This window comes from Geotrypetes seraphini, chromosome 8, assembly GCF_902459505.1.
Source record: "Geotrypetes seraphini chromosome 8, aGeoSer1.1, whole genome shotgun sequence".
Classification (NCBI taxonomy): domain Eukaryota; kingdom Metazoa; phylum Chordata; class Amphibia; order Gymnophiona; family Dermophiidae; genus Geotrypetes; species Geotrypetes seraphini.
In genome coordinates this window covers 63,569,710-63,591,501 of record NC_047091.1, presented here as the reverse complement: position 1 = coordinate 63,591,501, position 21,792 = coordinate 63,569,710, and the positions used below count along the sequence as shown (strand labels likewise).

The window sequence follows — 21,792 nt, the reverse complement described above, 5'->3', positions numbered from 1 at the left end:
GAACCACCACTCCTCCGTCCCACCAAGGTTTATAAGGTGTATAAACTTCAGGGAAACATGTCGGGTCTTACCGTTCAGTCCGTATGAAAAACAAGATTTCACCATTACTAAGTTAAGTAATAACACACTAAGAAATGCATGGTGTTTAAACTTTGAAGAGACTGGTGAGGATTTCACTGCTTGTACTCCCTGTATATACACCTTGGTGGAACGGAGGAGTGGTGATTCTAAGGTCTCATAAAAAGACAAAAAAAAGTGTTAGAAACTGGATTTGAAAGATACATAGTTAAACACCTTAGAAACAATTCTAGTTTAATTGGTCAGATTTCTAAGGAAGTGATCAGCCTTTTTACTCAGGCCCTGGATCAGTAGCATGGAATATTGCTACTCCTTGGGTTTTGGCCAGGTACTAGTGACCTGGATTGGCCACCGTGAGAACGAGGTACTGGGCTTGATGGACCATTGGTCTGACCCAGTAAGGCTATTCTTATGTTCTTATGATATGCACTCACTGGGAGAAAGACCTTGGCATGACAGTGCCGGAGGATCTCAAGGCTGCGAAACAACATGACAAAGTGGTGGTGGCTGTAGAAGCCAGAAGGATGCTGGGCTGCATAGAGAGAGGAACTGCCAGCAGTAAAGGGTTGATGCTCCTGTACAAGTGATTGGTAAGGCTCCACTTGGAATTATGTTCAGTTCTGGAGGTCCTATCTTGCGAAGGATGTAAGAAGACTTGAAGAGGAAGGCAACAATAATGATATTGGGATTGCGCCAAAAGATGTAGGAGAAGAGGCTTGAATACCTGAATATGTATACCCTAGAGCAGTGGTTCCCAACCCTAAGCACATGTCCTGCTGCTTCAAGTACTGAAGTGAAAGTGAAACAAGGATTATTGCAATTGCATCATCCACTCTCCAATGTAGCCAACCTGTGCAATATTTATGAAACATCTGCATCTTCTTTATCCCTTCTTTCCTCTAGGGCAGTGGTTCCCAACCCTGTCCTGGAGGACCACCAGCCAGTCAGGTTTTCAGGATAACCCTAATAAATATGCATGGAACAGATTTACATGCCTGTCACCTCCATTATATGCAAATCTCTCTCATGCTTATTCATTAGGGTTATCCCAAAAATCCGACTCGCTGGTGGTCCTCCAGGACAGGGTTGGGAACCACTGCCCTAGAGGAAAGAAGTGATAAAGTAGATGCAGATGTTTCATAAATATTGCACAGGTTGGCTACATTGGAGAGTGGATGATACAATTGCAATAATCCTTGTTTCACTTTCACTTCAGTACTTGAAGCAGCAGGACGTATGCTTAGGAGTTCTGTAGTGTACATAGTGTGGTTGTGACAAGTGTGGGAAATGGAGGCTGCAGGTGTCTTGGGTACTGTGTCTGTTGATGATCAGAGGTCGTACATTAAGACTAAAACTCTACGTGGCAAAAACCCGACAGAAATCCACAGTGCGTTACATGAAGTTTGTGGTGAGTTAACAGTGGACCATAGTACAGTTTCTTGGGAATAAATTTGAGTGCCCCCTTTACCCTTGATAACACTCACCTAGAACTTGTATCATCTTTAAAAATTCTTGGTGTCACCATCGATAACAAATTCTCATACCACAAGCATATAAGTAATATCGTAAAATCTTGCTTTTTTAGATTATGTATGATTCGGTCAATCTCTAAGTTCCTAGAGCCAAAATCTCTAAATATTCTAATTCATTCTTTGATTATTACCAAACTTGATTACTGTAATTCGTTATTAATAAATATTACACAAAAGGAAAAGAAACGATTACAAATTATCCAAAACACTGCCATTAAACTTATTCATAATGGTAAAAAATACAATCACGTTACTCCGTTTCTAATCAAATCTCACTGGCTTCCTATCAACCACCGCATTACTTTCAAAATTTTATTATTAGTATTCAAAACCCTTGATACTAACGAACCCCAATTTATTAATAATGTACTTATTCCTTATAGTACGTCGCGTTCCCTTCGGTCCACCAATCTAAAACTCTTAGTTGTTCCTTCGCTGAAAATTATTGGAACTCGGCGACAAGATATGTTTTCGGTAATAGCACCTCAACTTTGGAACTCCTTACCTCTGCAATTGAGAGATGAAAACAACCTGAGTCATTTTAAAAGTAATTTAAAAAGCTTTCTTTTTAAAGACGCTTTTAATTTATAAATTATGTCTTAAAGATTTTACTTCATCCTTTATATCTTTATCTTCCCTTTCCTAATGTTTTTCCCTTCGTTTATGGTTCTTCTTTTTACCCTGGAAAATACTGAACTATAGTTTTGCCCTTTTTTTGTCTAGTGTTTCGGTTGGTCTGCATGTCTGTTGGTCCCAATTAGTGTTTTAAAAATAAATTTGTTTTTTTTCCTTTAAAAAAATATTATGTATAAATAAATATTTTCTTTTTATGCTGTAACTCGCTTAGTAAAAATTAGTTAAGCGATTCATCAAATTATAATAAAACTTGAAACTTGATTTTCAGAGTGGTCGTGTGAGCATAGATGATGAAGCAAGACAAGGAAGGCCAAAATCAACAACCGAAGAACGATGTGTGAAACTCATGGCTGATGCTCTTGAACAGATCATTGTGCGACATGCGAGGAACTTTCTGAAACTACAGGGATTCCACCGACATCAGTATACCGAATTCTGACAAATGATTTTTTTAAAAAAAGAGAAAAATTTCTGCGCAATGGGTCCCCCACTTCTTTACTGCTGAATAACAGCAGAGATGCCTGGTCAATGCAACCGTGCTGAAACAAAGATTTGACGTTGAAGGTCAGGCATTCTTGAATCGCATTGTTGCAGAGACTTTGAGCCGGAGCTGAAATCACAGTTCAATGAGTGGGGACCTCCATCTTCCCCACGACCAAAAAAATTTCAACGAGCTCAATCAAAAGTCAAAAAATGATGATTTTTGCTTATGATCATGAAGGCATCATCATCATCACAGACAAAGTTCCATGTGGAAGAAGTATCACAGCAGTGTATTATCGTGATTTTTTGCAAAAAATGCACAAAACCAGACCTCAGTTGCTCTTGGCTGGGCCACTCATTCTTCATGACAACACTCGTCCACATATAGGGAATGTTGTCATTGAAAAACTAAGCGAATACGGCTGGGAAGTGTTACCTCATGCTCCCTACAGTCCAGACATGAGTCCACCAGACTTCGACCTTTTTCCAAAGTTGAAACAGCCTATGCATGGACATCGTTTTGCATCTCTGGAAGAGCTTTCTTCCGCCGTTACCCGAGCAACTGAACATAATGGTGTCTTGGATGGAATAATGAAGCTTCCCAGACGTGGTCGTCTCTGATGCAACTTACGGTTGCGTCAGAGATGACCTTTATGGCAGCCACATGCAATTTCAACGCTCTGGCTGCTGGTAGGAAGCACTTTTAGAGAAATTGCCTGCTGTGAAGGTAAGGAGCAGAGAGGGAGATGCTCAGGCGGCGGCAGCAATCGGGCAGCAGCGATCAGGAGGGATGGAGATGCTTGGGCAGCGGTGGCGGCTATCAGTATGGAGGGAGGGAGCGCAATCTGTGAACGCGTGCATTCCCTCCCTTCACTGCGGAGACAAGACCATTCACTGCTCCATGGGGCAGTGAATGGCCTTCTCCCCGTACCCGCAGCGACCAATCCTTTTCTCTCCCCCGTTTTGGCGGGTTACCCACGGCTAGCCGCAGGTAACAGCCACCGTGTCATTCTTTAATTTGTACCTTCAACGATAAATTGGCCAATTTTTTTTTTTTTTTAAATCTAAAGTGGAAAATAATTTTAAACTACCCGGTCAATGCCAGTTTTCTTTTCGCCAGCAACTAAAGGAAAAAATGGAACAGCTATGTTGGTTAGAAAGTTATGGCTCAGAAAAATGATACAGCTGGCAGATGGTCTGCAATCCAGTTAATGATTGGGGATGACCTTCTATCTGTTATAAATATATATGCACCGAACATGGATAATCCCCGAGTTCTTTAATGAGATCCTTTCAATGGCTTTAAGTGACAATTCACAATTGTATATAATAGCAGGAGATTTCAGTCTAATCCTAGAACCTTCAACAGTTAAATACAAAGTCACTAGAGCCTGGCACTCTTTACATAACATGATCTCCAAACTTAACTTAGTGGACACATGGTGGATAACTCATAACACTGGGTCCCAATATATGTTTTACTCTCCACAGCATAATTCGGATTCTAGGATTGATTATTTTTTATTAAGTAAACATATGACAAAAAATATACTGCATACTAGAATAAACGAAATCTCAATATCAGATCATGCTGCGATAGAATTACATTTGAATGATATTTCCAAATCCATCAAACCCTCAACCTGGACATTTAATAATGCACTATTGGAAGATCAGCATTTTATAGAGCACATAAAAACAGGTCTTCATGATTACTTTGCCACAAATAAACCAGAAGACACCAGTTGGATATCTATCTGGGGATGCCTGTGAAGCTTATATTCGTGGAAAAATAATAGCATATCAAGTGAACAAAAAGAAAAATATCAGGAAACTATTGGATGGTTCTGAAGGGAAAATTAAGAATCTTAAACTCACACATCAACAAAATCCAGAGGATATGAAATCACTGAAAGAACTCAGAGATGTCAGGCTTCAATATAACACATTGTTAAGTGTGCAGGCAGATAATTCAGTTTTTATGCAATCTGCTATCTACCACACAGTAACAATAACAGAAGCGGACACCTGCTAGCCAACTACTTAAAAATTCAAGAAGAGAATCTCATATATATGTTGTTAAAGATGCACAATATACTAACAGATCCTAGGGAGGTAATATCAGAATTTAAAATGTTCTATGAAAAACTATACTCCACCAAATCTACTTCACATGTAATGGAGGAATTCCTAACTGATTCGATTATTCACCCGCAAGTAACTAAGGAGGATAATGAAATTGTATCTGCCTCCATTATATCAGATGATATTGCAGCCTCATTGCATTCAATGGCAAAAAAGAAATCTCCGGGTCCAGACGGGTTTACCGTTGAATATTACAATACCTTTCAAGATATACTAACCCCTAAACTACAAGAACTTTTCAACTACTTCCTTATAACTGGAAATATCATAGGGTCTTCCGCAGAAGCAAACATAATAGTATTGCCTAAGCCATGAAAAGAGCCACTATTGATTCAAAATTATAGGCTTCTGTCCTTAATAAATGTAGATTCGAAAATATACGCAAAGATACTGGCTCATAGATTACAGTAAATATTACCTAAAATTATTAGATCGGAGAACAAAACAGATTTATGGCAGACAGACTGGCAAGTGATAACACCAGATTTTTTACGTCCCCTATACCATTTGCTCAACAGTCATCTAACCCACTGTTCTTCAACCGCCAGTCCGCGGACCAGAAAATTTCTGTCGGTCTGCGCAGGACTGGCGAGATCGAGTCGGCAGTTCAAGTTCCTGCCGACTGCCGTTCCTCCCACCCTCGGGCGATCAAGACAAGCTGCTGACATCAGGGCCTTCCCTCTGTGAGTCTTGCCTGTTCAGAAACAGGAAGTTGAAACAAAATAGGCAGGACTCAGAGAGTGAAGGTCCCGACGTCGGCAGCCTGTCTTGATCGCCGCCCCTGCCGAGTTGCTGAAGAGGGCTGCAGGGAAGGTGCAAGTGGAACGGAGAGAGCTGCAGGTGGAGGGAGATGGTCAGCGTGTGCGAGCAAGATCCTGTGGAGCCTTCACATTGGCTGTCTCCCCTTCCAGCAGCTCTCCTACTTGCCAGGGCAGCGATTCACTGGCAACTTCCTGCAGGCAAGTACTGAGAGATGCTGGAAGGGGAGGAAGCCACTGTAGGAGGCTGGGAAGCTGCTGGATAAAGGGAGAGCTGCTACTGGACTTGGAGGGAGGTAGAAGGAGAGATGCTGCTGGGAGGAGAGGAGAGAAAGGGATGGGAAGAGAGTTAATGTTGGATAGGGGAGGAGGGAAGGGAGAAGGAAAAAAGGAAGGAGGGAAGGGAGAAAGAAAAAAGGAAGGAAACAGCTGGCAGGGAGATTACAGGAGGGGAAGGGGGTCAAGGTGGAATGGAGAGATCAGATGAGGGAAAGGGGAGAGAGAGGAATGAGAAAGTAGAGAGAGATTGATGCTGGAAGGGGGTCAGCAGAGAAATGAGAGAGGGATAAAGATGTTAGATCTGGTGTAGGAGAGATAAAAATGAAGAAAGCAGTGAAGCTGGAATGAATGATGTAAAAAGGAGAGAGGAGACACAGGCTGGATGGACAGGGGAGAAGGGCATAGAAAGAAATCCGATACATATGGAAGAGGGAGAGGGCAGACATTGGATGGAACGCGCAGATGCTAGATTGAAGAGACAGGGCAGACGCTGGAAGGAAAAGAGTGAAACGAAGATGAAAGCAGAAACCAGAGACAACAAAAGGTAGAAAAAATAATTTTATTTCTATTTTGTCACTAGAATATATCAGATTTGAAATATATATCCTGCTAGAGACATAACTGGGGACTGCAGTATTCTGTTAGCATGATATTTCTGTGTAGCATTCTATAATAACTTGGCTTGTTCAGTTTTCTTGATATAGAGGGGATATATGTGAAGGGGAGGGGAGACAGGGGTTTTGTTGGTCCATGCTCTGTATATTTATAAAATCACAATTGTTCAGAATATTGTTTCTTTTTATACTTTAATAAAATACGTTAAATATAAAATCATAACTGCAGCTTGTGCAGATGGGATCAGATGGTTTGCGGGGACCGAGCTCACAGAGATGGGGCGGAAACTAAATTTTAGTCCTAGTAGTTTGCCGGTCCACAAAATAATTCTTTTTTTTCTGCCGGTCCACGGGTGTAAAAAGGTTGAAAAACACTGATCTAACCCATCTAGCCCATCTAACTCATCTAGCTCTTGCCCTCGATGTGGAAAAAGCCTTCATGTTTAAGTCTTTAAATTGGTTTGGATTTGATGTAAAAAGTATAGCGATGATAAAGGTACTATACACAGCCCCATCTATATCTCTCAAAATTAATGGCATAACATCTCTCATATGTCACCCTTCAAGAGGGACTAGACAGGGGTGTCCCCTATCTCCCCTATTATTTAATATTGCCCTAGAACCTTTGCTGTTCTTTATTCAAAATAATCCAAAAGTTACAGGGATTACTTGTGGCAAAATGGAAGTGAAGATATCTGCATATGCAGATGATGTGTTGATATACACCAATCCTCAGACTTTACTGGTATTGTTAGAAACCATCTTGTAATTTATATTATTATTTGTCTGGATGTAAGTGATGATTATTGTATTACTTGATTATATATTCTTTGCACTTTTGTATTTGATTTGAAAATCAATAAAGACTAAAAAAAAAACCCATCTCTAATTTCTCAAAGTTTACAGGATATTAATTAAATACATCCCAGACTGAAATTATGCCACTAAATAAACACGTTCAAAAGATCACTATGCTGAATATAACTTTCAATGGGAAAATGATAAACTAAAATATATGGGGCTACACTTTGATCCATCAATAGAAGAAACTATACAATATACTGCTTCAGATATTTTTAAAGAGATCACAACCTTAATCAAGAGATGGTCGCCCCTGAATTTAACTTGGTGGGGGAGATTAGAATCGATCAAAATGGTAATTGCTCTAAAAATTCTATATCCACTAAGTATGTTTCCCATCTTATACCCGAAATCGTTCTATCGAAAATTGGATCAGTTGTTGAATAAGGGCTCCTTTTACTAAGGTGCACTAGGGTTTTTAGCGCAAATAGGAAATTACCGCACGCTACGCTTTTAGAACTAACGCCAGCTCAGTGCTGGCATTAAGGTCTAGCGGAAACAACAAATTCTCCCAAACCCCTAGAAAGAAACTGAGATGAGAGGGAGAGACCGCTAGTAGATGGATCCACTCAAAAGGAAAATTAATTCAATTAAGTATTACTAAAGTATATAAGAGAGCCCTCAGTCACACAGCCTTCCTCCAGTCTCCCGGAGATAACGGCTGTCACTGGTTTGCACCCAGAAAGGTGTCAACTGTGAAACATCCCCGGGCTCTCTTGTGAATTTTGGTGATAAATAACACAAAAGTGCAGAAGAGTGTATACAAAATCAAAAACACCCTTTCTACTAGTGGTCTCTGCCCCTGATCCAGGGGGGCCAAAGAAAGAAAGTTCAAGTGTCCAAATTCAATAATAAAGCCAATGGAAGATACTTAGCTTCTCAAGAAAAAACAGCCAGCGGGTAACCAAGTGTCCTACGGGACTCCGTTTCGGGGGTAGACCCCCTTCTTCAGGAACGGCTGGCTCAAAGCAGAAGCCCCAAAGTCAGCGGGCTGTAGCAAATTGGCAGTGAAAGAAAATGGCCCCATTTTTTAGCCAGCCGTGGAGGTTAGCGCGTGATGAAATGTCCGACGCGCTAACCCCGCTAGCGCGGCTTGATAAAAAGACCCCTAATGTAGCTCAAAATATTGTATTGCTAGTGATGATACTTTCTCATTTTACACACGTCTGGTAAGTTTGTTTGTTTACATGATTCTAATTTCATTATTACTACTTTGTTAGTCATTGGCCATATGTAACTGCATTGCACTGTATAATTGTACCTCTAACTGGTTAATGACTAATTATATATTTTAAACTTTAATAAAGAAGATTGAACTTAAAAAAAAAATTTGGTTCCATGTGAAGTACCAGATTATAATATTTTTAATATGGAAACAGGAATTTGGGGAGATTTGTATTGAGATGCGTTTCCCAGAGTCTCAGAATAACACATTTTAAAGGTTTTGTTGTGATTTATCACGTAAATCGTGTATATTATTTGCCCTTCTGTTTTACTACCATCAATTCCATCTGAGATTTTATATTAGTTGACCAAGGGCTTCTTTTACTAAGCAGCATAAGAGCATTTTACTGCGGGCCAGTGAGGTAAATGCTCTGATACTCCTATGAGCATCGGAGCATTTACCTTGTCAGTCCGTGGTAAAATGCTCTTACACTGCTTAGTAAAACCCAGTGTAACTTTCCACCCCTTTTACAAAAGCGTAGTGCGGTTTTCAGCACTGGCCACGGCGGTAACAGCTCCAATGCTCATAGAATTCCTGAGCGTAGGAGAAGTTACCGCCGCTGCCAGTGCTAAAAACCACACTACGTTTTGTAAAGGGGGGGGGTTGTTAATAAGGTGTTAACAGAAGGGGTATATCCTGTTCAGCTTACCAATATTATACTTACGCCAATATCAAAAGCATCAAATGTTGATTTAAATAAAGTTGAATTCTATTGTCCAGTGGCTGGTATTCCATGGCAGGCCAAATTGTTAGAATCTGTGGTATTATGAACAATTTTCTGATTACTTATTTTCTGAAGATTGTTTATAGGGTCCTAGAAAACAACAGGGCAAGTGGTCTGCAAACTCCAAAATGGTAGTCAATGAAAAGCAGCACAGCCAAAAAGATGGTGCAGATATCAGATAAAACCCAATTTTTTGGTTAGCGCGCACTAAAAACGCTAGCGCACCTTTGTAAAAGGAGCCCACATTAAGGGCTGCTTCAAAGGTTAAGAAAAATAGAAAACAATACCAAAAAAAGAAAATCATAAAGAGAGACAGATATAATTTGTTTTAACATATACTATGTATAATCATGAATATAGAAGCTACTTGTCACTAAGGACATAGGGACTGGCTACTTGTCTAGCTCTGTAATTATTTAATAGCTGTTTGGTGTTTTTTTGTAATTGTTTTATATGCTGGGGGGGGGGGTTATTTAGGTATGTACCCTCATTTTTTCATGCCTGGTTTGGCCTTGCATTTTTTTTCAATAGCTGGTTTCATGACTGCTCCCTATGTTATGGATTCTTACCTTTGTCATGCAATCATCTGTATTAATGTGCATTTTTTACCCATTGGTTTTTCTTGCAGTCCCTATGTTCTTTATAGACAAGTAGCTTCTATACTGATAATTTTCTATGTTAAAACAAATCATATGTATCATAATGAGACAGATAGTGTGTTTTGGTATTGTTTTCTAGTTTTATTAACCCCTGATGCAGCCCTTAATGTGGGCGAAACACTATGGGCTCCTTTTACAAAGGTGCGCTAGCATTTTTAGTGCGCGCTAACCAAAAAATTACCGCCTAAAACCGTTAGCGCACCTTTGTAAAAGAAGCCCTATGTGATCAGATAAACCTATCCTTTAATGTACATTTCTCTGTAAACCACTTCGAACCTAACGGATTTAGCGGTTTATAAGAAATAAATTACATTACGAGGAGGCCTTCACAGAGCGGGGACAGGGGGAGCTGTTCCTGCTCCCCCTGTCCAGCAGTAGACCTTCCTTCAAGGCAGCACAGCTAAAGCACTCAGGTAGTACATAGGACAGGGGGGGGAAAAAAGGAAGGGAGGCCTACTGCTGGACAGGGGGAGCAGGAACAGGTGCTGATGGACAGGGGGCGAAAAAGGAAGGGAGGCCTACTGCTGGACAGGGGGAGCAGGAACAGGTGCTGATGGACAGGGGGGGGAAAGGAAGGGAGGCCTACTGCTGGACAGGGGGAGCAGGAACAGGTGCTGATGGACAGGGGGGGAAAAGGAAGGGAGGCCTACTGCTGGACAGGGGGAGCAGGAACAGGTGCTGATGGACAGGGGGGGAAAAAGGAAGGGAAGCCTACTGCTGGACACGGGGTGCAGGACCAGGTGCTGATGGACAGGGGGGGGGAAGGAAGAAAAGCCTACTGCTGGATAGGGGGAGCACAGAAAGCGGCTAAGGAAACAGAGAGAGAAAGAAATAAAGACAGACACACACACACACACACATATTCTAGCACCCGTTAATGTAATGGGCTATAAAGATGCTAGGGGATGAAGAGAAAGGGACAGGGAGATATAGACTGACCAGTGGAGAGAGGGAGGGGTATTCTGAAAGTGGTGAGCCATTTGTATGAGGTCAAAAGGGAGATGACACGATGAATGAGAGTATGGAGAGAAACAGAAAGAAACACAGACATATATTCTACCGCCAGCGGGAGGAAGGGAGACAGAAATAAAAGAAGAAAGACACAGGGACAGCGAGAGACACAGAAAGACAGACAGACAAAGGGGGCCAGGGACAGAGACAGACAGAAAGAAAGACAGCAGGACAGAGAGAGAGACACGGAAATAAAGACAGACAGACAGACAGACATATATTCTAGCACCCGTTAATGTAACGGGCTAAAATACTAGTATAAGAAATAAATTACATTACATTACACAATAGAATTGAATTTGGTTTCTACACATCTTTTTGGCTGTGCTGCTTTTCGTAAAGATTGTTTATATACAACCTAGCATGATTTATGCCCATTCCACAGCATGGAAACCTTATTGTTAATTTTGGTCTGAAATTAGAAAAGTTATGGAGCTCAGCCACCTTTTCCCTTGCCATCAGCTGATCGCAGCAAGGGAATCCCCAATCAGCTGAACCAGTGGGACTCCCCAAAGCTGTGGCTTTGGAGAGTCCTGCCAGCTCAGCTGATTGGGGAGAAAATACCCCTGCCGCAAATAGCTGAGCCAGCTGCGGCAGAGGTCTCCCCAAAACTCACCCCCCAAAATCGGCAGGAGGGATGCCCACTCCCTCCTGACACCGACCCTCCCATTGTGCATCAGCAGGAGGTATGCCCACTCCCTCCTGCTGTTGACCACCCCGACAACCCCCCAACTGCCAATACCCTCGACCACCCCCCCATCCCAGTACTTTTTTGAAGTAAGGTTCACCGGATGGATGCCTACTCCCTCCAACGGCAGGCCTGCCTCTTCCAAAATAGTAGCCTTCCCCTTCCTGGTGCATCCTGGGATGCACCGGGGAGGGGCCTAAGGCCCTGATTAGCCCAGATACCATAGGAAGGGCCTTAGGCACCTGGGCCAATCAGGGCCTTAGGCCTTCTTCCCGGTGCATCCTGGGATGCACTGGGAGTGGCCTAAGACTCCAATTGGCCAGATACTTAAGGTCACTCCTATAGGAGGGGCCTTAGGCATCTGGGCCAATTGGGGCCTTAGGCATCTGGGCCAATTGGGGCCTTAGACCCCCTCCCTAGTGCATCCTGGGAAGCACCAAGAAAGGGAAGGCCACCATTTTGGAAGAGGCGGGCCTGTTGGTCAAAGGGAGTAAGAATCCCTCCAGCCAGCCTTACTTCAAAAAGGTACAGGGGTTGAGGGGTGTCGGGATGGGTTCAGGAGGGCCGGCGGCAGGAGGCCTACATTTCAGGCATTTGTTATGGCTCTAGAGATGCCTAAGGCCACTTAAACTCACCCAAGGCCACTTCCAGGTGAAACCATGCCCACGCCCAGCCTTGGGTGAGCTTAGGTGTCCCTATCTGTCTCCCTAGACCCACAAGAAATGACTACAGTGTAGGTGTCCTGCCTTGGGAAGGTTTTTTTTTTTCTAAAAATGTGTTTCCCGATTGGCTGCAGTCAGGATGCCTGTTTATAGAATCAGCCCCTAAAGTGGTTTACATTCAGGTACTCAAGTATTTCTCCCTATGTGTCCTTTCTACTAATAGTTTTCAAACAATAGTTAGGGTAATTATTTTACCCCAGTTAGGATTATTGTAATTCATTGTACTGTGGTATTATTCTGAAGTTGAAAAAAAAATAGGCTGCAATTGCTTCATGACACAAGGGCACATCCGATATTCAAAGCTAAGCAATATGATTGGGTGACTCAATTTTTAAATTGTATTGCATTGGTTGACAGTTGAGAAGAGAATATTTATCCTTTCCAGTAAGTAGGATTGCTTCTTGTTTCTAGCATTCTTTGAAGCTCAGTTATTCACCAAGTAAATGTATTTGTTTGAAGTCTTTTGATGAGTAAATTTTTTGAATATGTAGGAACAAAACTTCGGAATGATCTTCCTACTGAATTAAGGAAAGTTTCTTCATATTATATTTTTCAAATTAAAAAAACCCAACTCATTTTAATTGATTTATTGCAAATTTGCTGAGAACTTTGATGCATTATTTTTACATATTATTATCTACCTAACTATCTTTTTTAAACCTTGTTATCTGCCTAGCATCTGACTGGAAATTAGAGCAGGCTACAAATGTTATATACAATAGAACAGAATAGAATAGATGTGTACTGGGATCCTTTATGTGAAGTAGACTGCTCTGTTGGCATGTCTGTGTGACCAGTCTACTAAAAATGCTGACCCCCCCTCCTACATCCAAATGGCTTGTTCTATGCGTTTTTCACATGGATGTTTTAATTTTTCAAAATGGCCAAAAAGTTCACACTATCCTCCCCCCCACCCCCCACTATACAAAGTCACATTAGGCTTTTTTTTTTTTATTGCCAGCCTCAGCAGAATTAGCTCCGACACTCAAACGAATTCTATGAGCATTGGAGCTAATACTGCCGTGGCTGGCGATAAAAAAGCCTAACATAAAAGGAGGCCTATGAATGAACACATCTAAAAAGGTCATTAAAATTTTTTTTAAAAAAGACGTTTTGCAGTTTTGAAAATAGACAGTTTTTGTGTCCAATTTTTGGACTTGCTTCTCAAAACATCCAAACTCAGACTTAGGGCTCCTTTTACGAAGCCGCGTTAGCGGCTTTATTGCACGTACATTTTTTAGCGCACGCTAACCCCTGCGCTAGCCAAAAAACTACCGCCGGCTCAAGAGGAGGCAGTAGCGGCTAGCGCGGCCGGCAAATTAGCGCGCACTATTACACATGTTAAACCGCTAACGCGGCTTCGTAAAAGGAGCCCTTAGACATCATATCAAAAATTCAATAAATCTTTTAAATCTTCTTTTGATAACAATATTTCTTCCTAAGAGTGGGAAAGAACATAGTAGCAGGAACCTATTGACCGATATCATTAATAAATGTAGATCTAAAAATCTATGCAAAGATCTCAATGTACAGGATGCAGGTGATTTTGCCGAGATTCATTGGCCCACGTCAAGTGGGCTTTATAAAAGGCAGAGTCACAGTGGCTAATGTAAAGAGCGTAGCGGCAGCAGAGTCTAGTGAATCTGAAGCTACACCCTAGAAAAAAAATTGGTTTTGGCCAAGATACTGCAAAAGATTAAAATTTATATCGAGAGCCATGAACACAAGTAATTACTAATGGAAGAGTATCGGATCAGTTCTTATGGGAGCAGGACACTAGGTAGGGATGCCCACTATCCCCAGTTTTGTTTGCTTTGTATAAGGAGTCATTAACCCAGAAATTAATACAGGACAAAGGTGGGGACTTAAGGGTAGGAAAGTATGAATTGAAAACTGTCATCTAAGCAATTTTTGATAGGTTTTCAGGATTGTGCATTCATTGTGGGATGACCCTTGAGACCAGCTGTGGATTAGAACCCCAATACTTTTCTATTTCTGTGAAATGACTAACCCTTGGACAAATAGCTTTCAGACTTTCAAGCCACTGTTCTCATTTTGTATAGACTAGAGTTAATGAGGCTGCGTGATGCATAACAGGGCTGCCCTCATGGGCTAGGTTTGGTGAGGAATTGGAGGGGGTTAGAGGGTCACTCACGGATCACTAGGCAGAGAGGAGGGCTCTCTCTTCAGCAGGACAGAAGAACACATGAGCAGCCAGCTAGCAGTCAGTCAGGAGTTAGTTACAAGATGAAACATATACCTCATGAAATACATGGGACCAAAATTGAAATATAAAGTCCTGCCCAACCTCATTCTGTCCAATTGGCATTTTGCTGCTGTTACTGATATTTTTCTCACCCAGAACCACCAAAAAATTAAATGTTAGGCTTCACTCTCTGATCAAACCTAATTAACTCATTGCTTTCCTGATCAAGAAGATGGTTTTGAAAAAGGAGACCTGCCTCTGTCGCAGGCTGTGATCTCATGTAGACCAGAGACATACCTGCTATTCAAGCTATAATTGTGCCCAGAGGAGACCTGCTCTCCTGCTGGCCTCTGACTCCACTCACACTGCTTCCTGTTCAAGTAAAGTAACTTTTCCTACAGGTCATATGCAGAGAAAGCAGAGCTGAAGTTTGGAACTCACACTGAATCCTGTGGCATAGTTTTGGCTAAAGCTTATCCCCAGGCTGGTAGCAGGTGCTGAATCACACCTCTAGAAACATAAGAAAGCATGGTTATACAGTTTGCAGGTCACGTGCCTGGGTGTTCCTGCTCAAGGTTCACTTGCTCTGCCCCAAAGACGAGGTCAGAGAGCTGAAACAGTGGGCTGTGCCAGCTCAGGATCCTTCAAGGAGTTTTAATGGAAACTTAGATGTGTCATTGAGAATTCTCATCTGAAAATGCAGGAGGCAACCCAGCTACATACAGAAAGTTCAAGAGCTGCAAATGTACAAGAGGAAACTAGAATGCTACGCAGTTAGAATTCTTTAAGGTCACCTGGTTGCAACCCCCCTCCCCCACACAAAAACAAAACACCCCAACAAATTTGAAATGAAACAGTAGTATCTGGACATGAACAGCATGGAATTTCTACTTTTCAGGATCTTGCCAGGTACCTGCAACCTGGATTAGCTACTTCTGGAAACAGGATGCTAAACTAGGTCTAACCCAGTATGGCAATTCTTGTAAGAAAAAAGACAGACCACGACTTGGGACTAGATTCACTAAGCAAACAGATCGTATGCGACCCCTTTGCAACCTGATTTTCCTCCGACCCAATTCACTAACCTCTGTGCCGATCCGTGCATACAAATTAGGGGAAATGGTATGCAAAGTAGGTAGGAAGCGATTCACTAAACAAATCTGGGACACCAACTGGGCTGGCCGATCAACAGAAGAAGCAACTGCTGGGGACCAGTTGCTCACGTCCTTTCCGACTGTCCTTGCCCTGAAATCCCAGCCCTGCAGCCCATCAAACCATCACAAAAAAACCTGTGCATCTCTGCAACTCTGCCCCGAAAGGTGGCGAACAGGGATACATCACCACACTTCTAGCCCTTCAAGAGCCCTGCTCTTGCCGCCCCAACTCTCCTGCTCTCTGCCGCCTTTCCCCGCAGTGCGAGCCCATGGTTTTAAAGGTTTAAAGCAGGGCTGCACTGAGGGGAATGGTGGCAGAGAACAGGAGAGTCGGGGTGGCACGGACTTCCATTTCAGTCACAAACTTCTCCTCCGCAACCCCCCTCAGTTCTCCTCCATTCCCTGCAATGGAGTCGGCAACGCTCGCACAGACCCGCTGCCGTCCCTCCATTTTCCCCTTCGCCTGGAAGCGTGGGCGAGACGGGGTCCCAGTGCAATGTGTATGGGGAAGAAGCGCGGGCGAGACGGGGTCCCAGTGCAATGTGTATGGGGAAGAAGCGCGGGCGAGACGGGGTCCCAGTGCAATGTGTATGGGGAAGAAGCGCGGGCAAGACCAGGTCCCAGTGCAATGTGTATGGGGAAGAAGCGCGGGCGAGACGGGGTCCCAGTGCAATGTGTATGGGGAAGAAGCGCGGGCAAGACCAGGTCCCAGTGCAATGTGTATGGGGAAGAAGCGCGGGCAAGACCAGGTCCCATTGCAATGTGTATGGGGAAGAAGCACGGGCGAGACCAGGTCCCAGTGCAATGTGTATGGGGAAGAAGCACGGGCGAGACCAGGTCCCAGTGCAATGTGTATGTGGAAGAAGCGCGGGCGAGACCGGGTCCTAGTGCAATGGGTATGGGGAACAAGCGCGGGCAAGACCGGGTCCCAGTGCAATGTGTATGGGGAACAAGCACGGGCGAGACCAGGTCCCAGTGCAATGTGTATGGGGAAGAAGCACGGGCGAGACCGGGTCCTAGTGCAATGGGTATGGGGAACAAGCGCGGGCAAGACCGGGTCCCAGTGCAATGTGTATGGGGAACAAGCGCGGGCGAGACCGGGTCCCAGTGCAACGTGTATGGGAAAGTAAAAGTAAAAAGTTCCAGCAGAGAGTATGCACAGACCATCTACAGACAAAGAAGATGGTCTGCGCATGCATCAGGATCGCTCAGTAGTTATCCGTGCAGTCAATGGAGGGTGTTCCTCCGATCGTCCCCATTTGAATATTAGCCTGTAGTGAATTGGTCGGCCTGCCACGGATCGGTCACGATCGGGCAGATTAGTGAATCAGGCCTTGGTTCCCTAGCTCTAGCAGTCCTGAAAACATCTCATTGAGCTGTACAAAGGATGCAGGAATTCTCGCCTTATGTACAAAGGACCTCCTTCAGACAGTAACAAATTCTGCCAGTGGCACATGCAATGCAGGAGGCCACTGGTAGTTTGCTACCAGCAATTCTGAAGCAGACACCCCAACTTTGGAGACCCATAATTTGAATGTCTTCCACTACCTACCACTCATTCATAGCCAATTACATTTCCCACATCCTTAGCCCTGACTGCAAGGATTTGCAAGAGGAAGTGTGGGGTCTCTGCTTCAGCAAACTCCAGGAGCCTCCCAGAATCCTGCATGAATAAAGGCAGTTAAAAGCTCTTTGAATCCGAGACAATGGGAGCAATGGTCTGCATTTAACTTAATCACCCTCCACCCCAAATACAAAACAATCCAGTGTCAGCCTATTTATTTAACCTGGTGTTTTACTTTCAGCCTACCCCCACCCCCTCCTTTTTGGGCCAACACAATATTTGACTCACCTTCCAAGTATCTGTTTTGGGGTTGTTGTTTTTTTTTTTTAAACAAAGAAGGGAGATAGTATGTATTGGGGGGTGAAAGGTCTTAGCATTTCAGATACCTCTGTCCCCACCACCTTAAGCCCTGAAAGGTGTAGCCCCACAGAGTAGAGGAGTAAACGAAAGGTTAGTGCAGTGGTCTGAAAAACTAGGGGAACTGGTTCAATTCCTACAGGGGCTCCTTGTTACTAAGCAAGTCACTTGACCCTCCATTGCCCTGTACAAAATAAGTACTTTTATATAATATGTAAACTACTTTGATTGCAACCACATTAAGACAGTATGTTTTAAATCCCATCCCATACTTCATCTCACTACCTCCACTCTCCTAGTCTCATTCCATTTCTCCCCAGCAGATACCCTTTTCTTAGAAGGCCAAAATAATATAAGGTTTTCAATCTGCATCTTTATTTACCATTAACTATAAACAAGGTTAAACATAGGGTTGGGGTTTTTTTTTTAATGTTTTGCATGTTAAACTAGGACATGCATGCAATATTGATTACAGATATTTTCTTCTAAGTTTAAATTGAAAATAATTACTTTTACCTTATTTCCCCATTATTCATCTTAGTTCAACAAGGAAAAGTTTAAAGAGCATTTTTAAATTTAAAAAAAATATATTTTCTTTGATACTTGGCGCAAGGAAACCTTTTAAAGTTTAATGGTGTTTGCATACAAAGTAAATTAGAAAGGTCTGAATAATTAGCTTTTGAGTAACAATCTAATTTGTTGTTATCCATCACTCACCTGGAATATAAATTTCTCCTCTTTCCTCGTCGGGGAGCTCACTCCAGTTCCTCCTGCTGGTGGCTACCGCGGCTTTTTTAACCAGAAAAGCTCTGGGCATTTTCCTTATTTTGAGAAGTTCGCTTTTGGAAATACAAAAGTCCTAAGTGATATTTTCTCCTCCTTTGCAATCTTCTTGCCTCTCTACTTATAGAGAGAGCTAAATAATTTCCGTGCCACTTTCTTTGCACCCCCCAAAAAAATTAAAAAAATGTGAAGCAAGTTTGAGTTACAGTATAAAACAAGTTTGGAAAACGGCTCTTCTGCTTAAGGCACACCTTGCAAATGTCTTCGCTTCAAAACCGGTAAAGGTAGAGCTTATCTCCAGTGCTTGCACTAAAAGAAGGGAGAGGGGGGGGGGGAAGATCTAATCTGTATTTAGAAAGGAAGGAGGAAGCCATGGAGATTGTATGCAAAGGGGGATGGACGGCGCAAGCGTGGAGAAATAACGGTGAAAGCCACCTGGCCGGGATTACCTGTAAAACCGGTTCTTCCTATAGGGTGGATCGGGAGGAGGACGCGCAGGCTGTGGCAGCTGTACCCGCCGCTTTCTTGTACACGGCAACAGTGGGCCGTTATCCCGCTTTGCAAAGGGGGGGAAGAGGAGCTGAGGAGAAATATTCGTCAGCCTTTCCTGCCAGGTGAGATGGAGGAAGGGAGTTAGACCTGGAAAAAAATCACTTAAGCACATATTTGCACACGGTTTATGGCCATGTATTTTATAGGCCATCTGCACAATTTGTCTCCAATACAAAGGTCCACAGGGTAGCTAGGCCCCTAACACCTCCTGCACAGGCTTTGGCTTATTCTCGGTCTCCTATCTTTTGTGTTCTAAAGCAGGGCTCTGCAAACTTTTCGCCAAGAGGGCCTCATTGCACTTTTCAGCGGCTGTAGTAAAAAAAAAAAAAAAGGAAAAATAGCTAGATATTCTTCTGGATATACCTAACCTCTTTTGCCTTACTAATGTAATTGAAAATATTTTCTATAACATCACTCTGTGTACAGTCTCTTCCTCTGTAAACCGCTCTGAACTGCTTGTGGTATTGCGGTATACAAAAATAAAGTTGTTATTATTATTATTATTAGATATATGAGTTTTATTGAAAGCAGAAAATTTTATAAACTAATTACAGCGTATGTGAGATTAAATTAGCGTATATTAGGGATGATGAACGCTACCAGCAAATTCTCATATTCTCATCACAAATTCTAATAAAACCATTAATGTGAATGATGGAACTATTTTTAAAATCTTAATTAATGCATTTTAAATCTATCAACATCCTGTGGAATTTTTTTTGTGGATTCTCATTGGAAAATTAGTCCAATTGGTGTGGGTTGGATAAAATCATATCGTGGGCTGAATGTGGCCTGCGGGCCGTACTTTGGAAACCCCCTTTCTAAAGGGATGTGGTGCTTGTTTTTACTAATCCTTCAACAATACACTTCCCCCTCCCCATTCGCGGTTTCGGCAATTGCGATTTCACATATTTGCGATTTTTGGGGGAGGGGGAAAAAGAACCCCCCCCCCCCCCATAGTTTAGCCTTTTCCCCCGGCGTCCCGGCCTTACCTGGTGGTCTAGCGGGCTTTCAGGGCAGGAGCGATCTTCCTACGTTCCTGCCCCGTGTAGATCGCCAATAGGAAATGGCTGTGGGGAGTCTCGAGAGACGATGGGAACTCACGGCAGCCATTTCCTATTGGCGCTCTACACGGGGCAGGAGTGTAGGAAGATCGCTCCTGCCCCGAAACCCCGCTAGACCACCAGGTAAGGCCGGGATGGCGGGAGGGAGGCATTGGTGGGTCAGAGCTGGACCAGAAGATATTCGCGGTATTTCACCATTCGTGGTCCGGCTCTGTCTCTATACCCCACGAATCTGGAGGGAGAAGTGTAATTTCCTTGACAAATCACCCTTATCAAAACTGATAAGACACTATAGAGTGGTCTGTTTTTCTTCTGTATAATCTTCTTTAACTCTAAAGACTATGAGCTAGATTCACTAAGCAAATCGATCGTGTACCGATTGGTTTGCGACCCGATTTTCCTCCGACCTGATTCACTAACCTCTATGCCAATCCAATTCTGATCCGCGCATGCAAATAAGGGGAAGGGCATCCAAAAGTAGAAAGGATGCGATTCACAAAAAAAATTAAGGAACACCGACTGGGCTGCCCGATCAAAAAATAAGCGACTGCTGAGGACAGGTCGCTCAGGTCCTTTCCGACTGCCCTGCTCTCTGCTGCCATGCTTTCTGCCCCAACTCTCCTCTTGCCGCCCTTCTCAGCCCCGACTCGCCTGCCCTTCCCCACAGTGTGAGGCTGTGTTTTTAACCTGCAGGTTAAAACCATGGGCTCGCGAAGTATTAAAGTAAAAAAAAACAGAAAAGAAAGCAGCTCGCAGCTCTGTAAGCATGCTCAGACCATCTACAGACAAAGAAGATGGTCTGCACATGCTTCAGGATCACTCACTAGCGATCCGGGTGGTCGGTAGGGGGTGTTCCTCCGATGGCCCCCATTTGCATGCTGGCCTTTAGTGAATTCGTCGGCCTGCCGTAGATCTGGCACGATTGAGTAGGTTAGTGAATATAGCCTAATTGGTAGTTATTCTTCAATGAATGTGTTGTAGGGGAAAAGGTGATTTCAACTGCTTGCGGCTGTATGATTTTAGATCCAGTCTTGTCATAACAGCCTAATGCAAGCTGTCATTAGTCCCTTCTGTTTTTCCTTTTTATTTTTGTTATTTGTTTATTTTTTTCTATTAATCTAATAAAAAAATTTTCAAAATTAAACAAAATGTCTCTATTGAGTTCTTATTTATTCTATGTTAGTAAACTAGCAGTTGCCAAGCTCTTTCCTATAGTCTATTCAATATTATACTTAGCATGAACACCCCAATGGACTTGGAATGTAGTCTTCTCCCTGCTTCACATGTAGAAGATAAATTTCAGCTTCCTCCTATTCCATATCGATGTGTTTCTGCACTCAACGGAGCGTCCCCGTTTCACTCTATCCGGAGCTTCATCAGGAGTACATCCACACCCGCACTTTAAGCTGGTTTACCCATTTGCGAAACCTTTCTGTTCGCTCACTGTAGTAATATCGTGATCGCCCAGAGGCTTGCTTGTTCTCTCACTGCAGGCCCAATGTTGCTAGCATTTTTTTATGCACACTAACTTTGGTGCTGTGTGGTAAATGCAGTACCTGCAAAACCAGTGTATTAACTGTCAGATGGTTTTCTGGGCAGTTTCCCATTCAGGGGTCAGAAGAAGACAACCATGAGTGTGTTGACTTATACCGTAACATAGTAGATGATGGCAGATAAAGACCTGAATGGTCCATCCA

The 21,792-nt window shown here is 43.0% G+C and overlaps 1 protein-coding gene across 3 annotated transcripts in view; it reads right to left on the bottom strand.

Annotated features, from left to right (window-relative positions):
- The window catches only part of OVOL1 (ovo like transcriptional repressor 1), a 57,610-nt gene extending 38,421 nt beyond the window's left edge, over window positions 1–19,189 (bottom strand). For 2 of the 3 annotated variants that reach the window (XM_033954198.1, XM_033954196.1), the window contains exon 1: window positions 18,414–18,904. Coding sequence is in view for 1 of the 3 variants with exons in the window: in XM_033954196.1 (XP_033810087.1) it covers window positions 18,414–18,513 (100 nt within the window). In the remaining 2 variants the exon portion in view is untranslated. Of the gene's footprint in view, window positions 1–18,413; window positions 18,905–18,928 lie in introns of those variants that run through there. The other variant, XM_033954199.1, reaches the window with a different exon arrangement.
- Window positions 19,190–21,792: the final 2,603 nt, after the last annotated feature.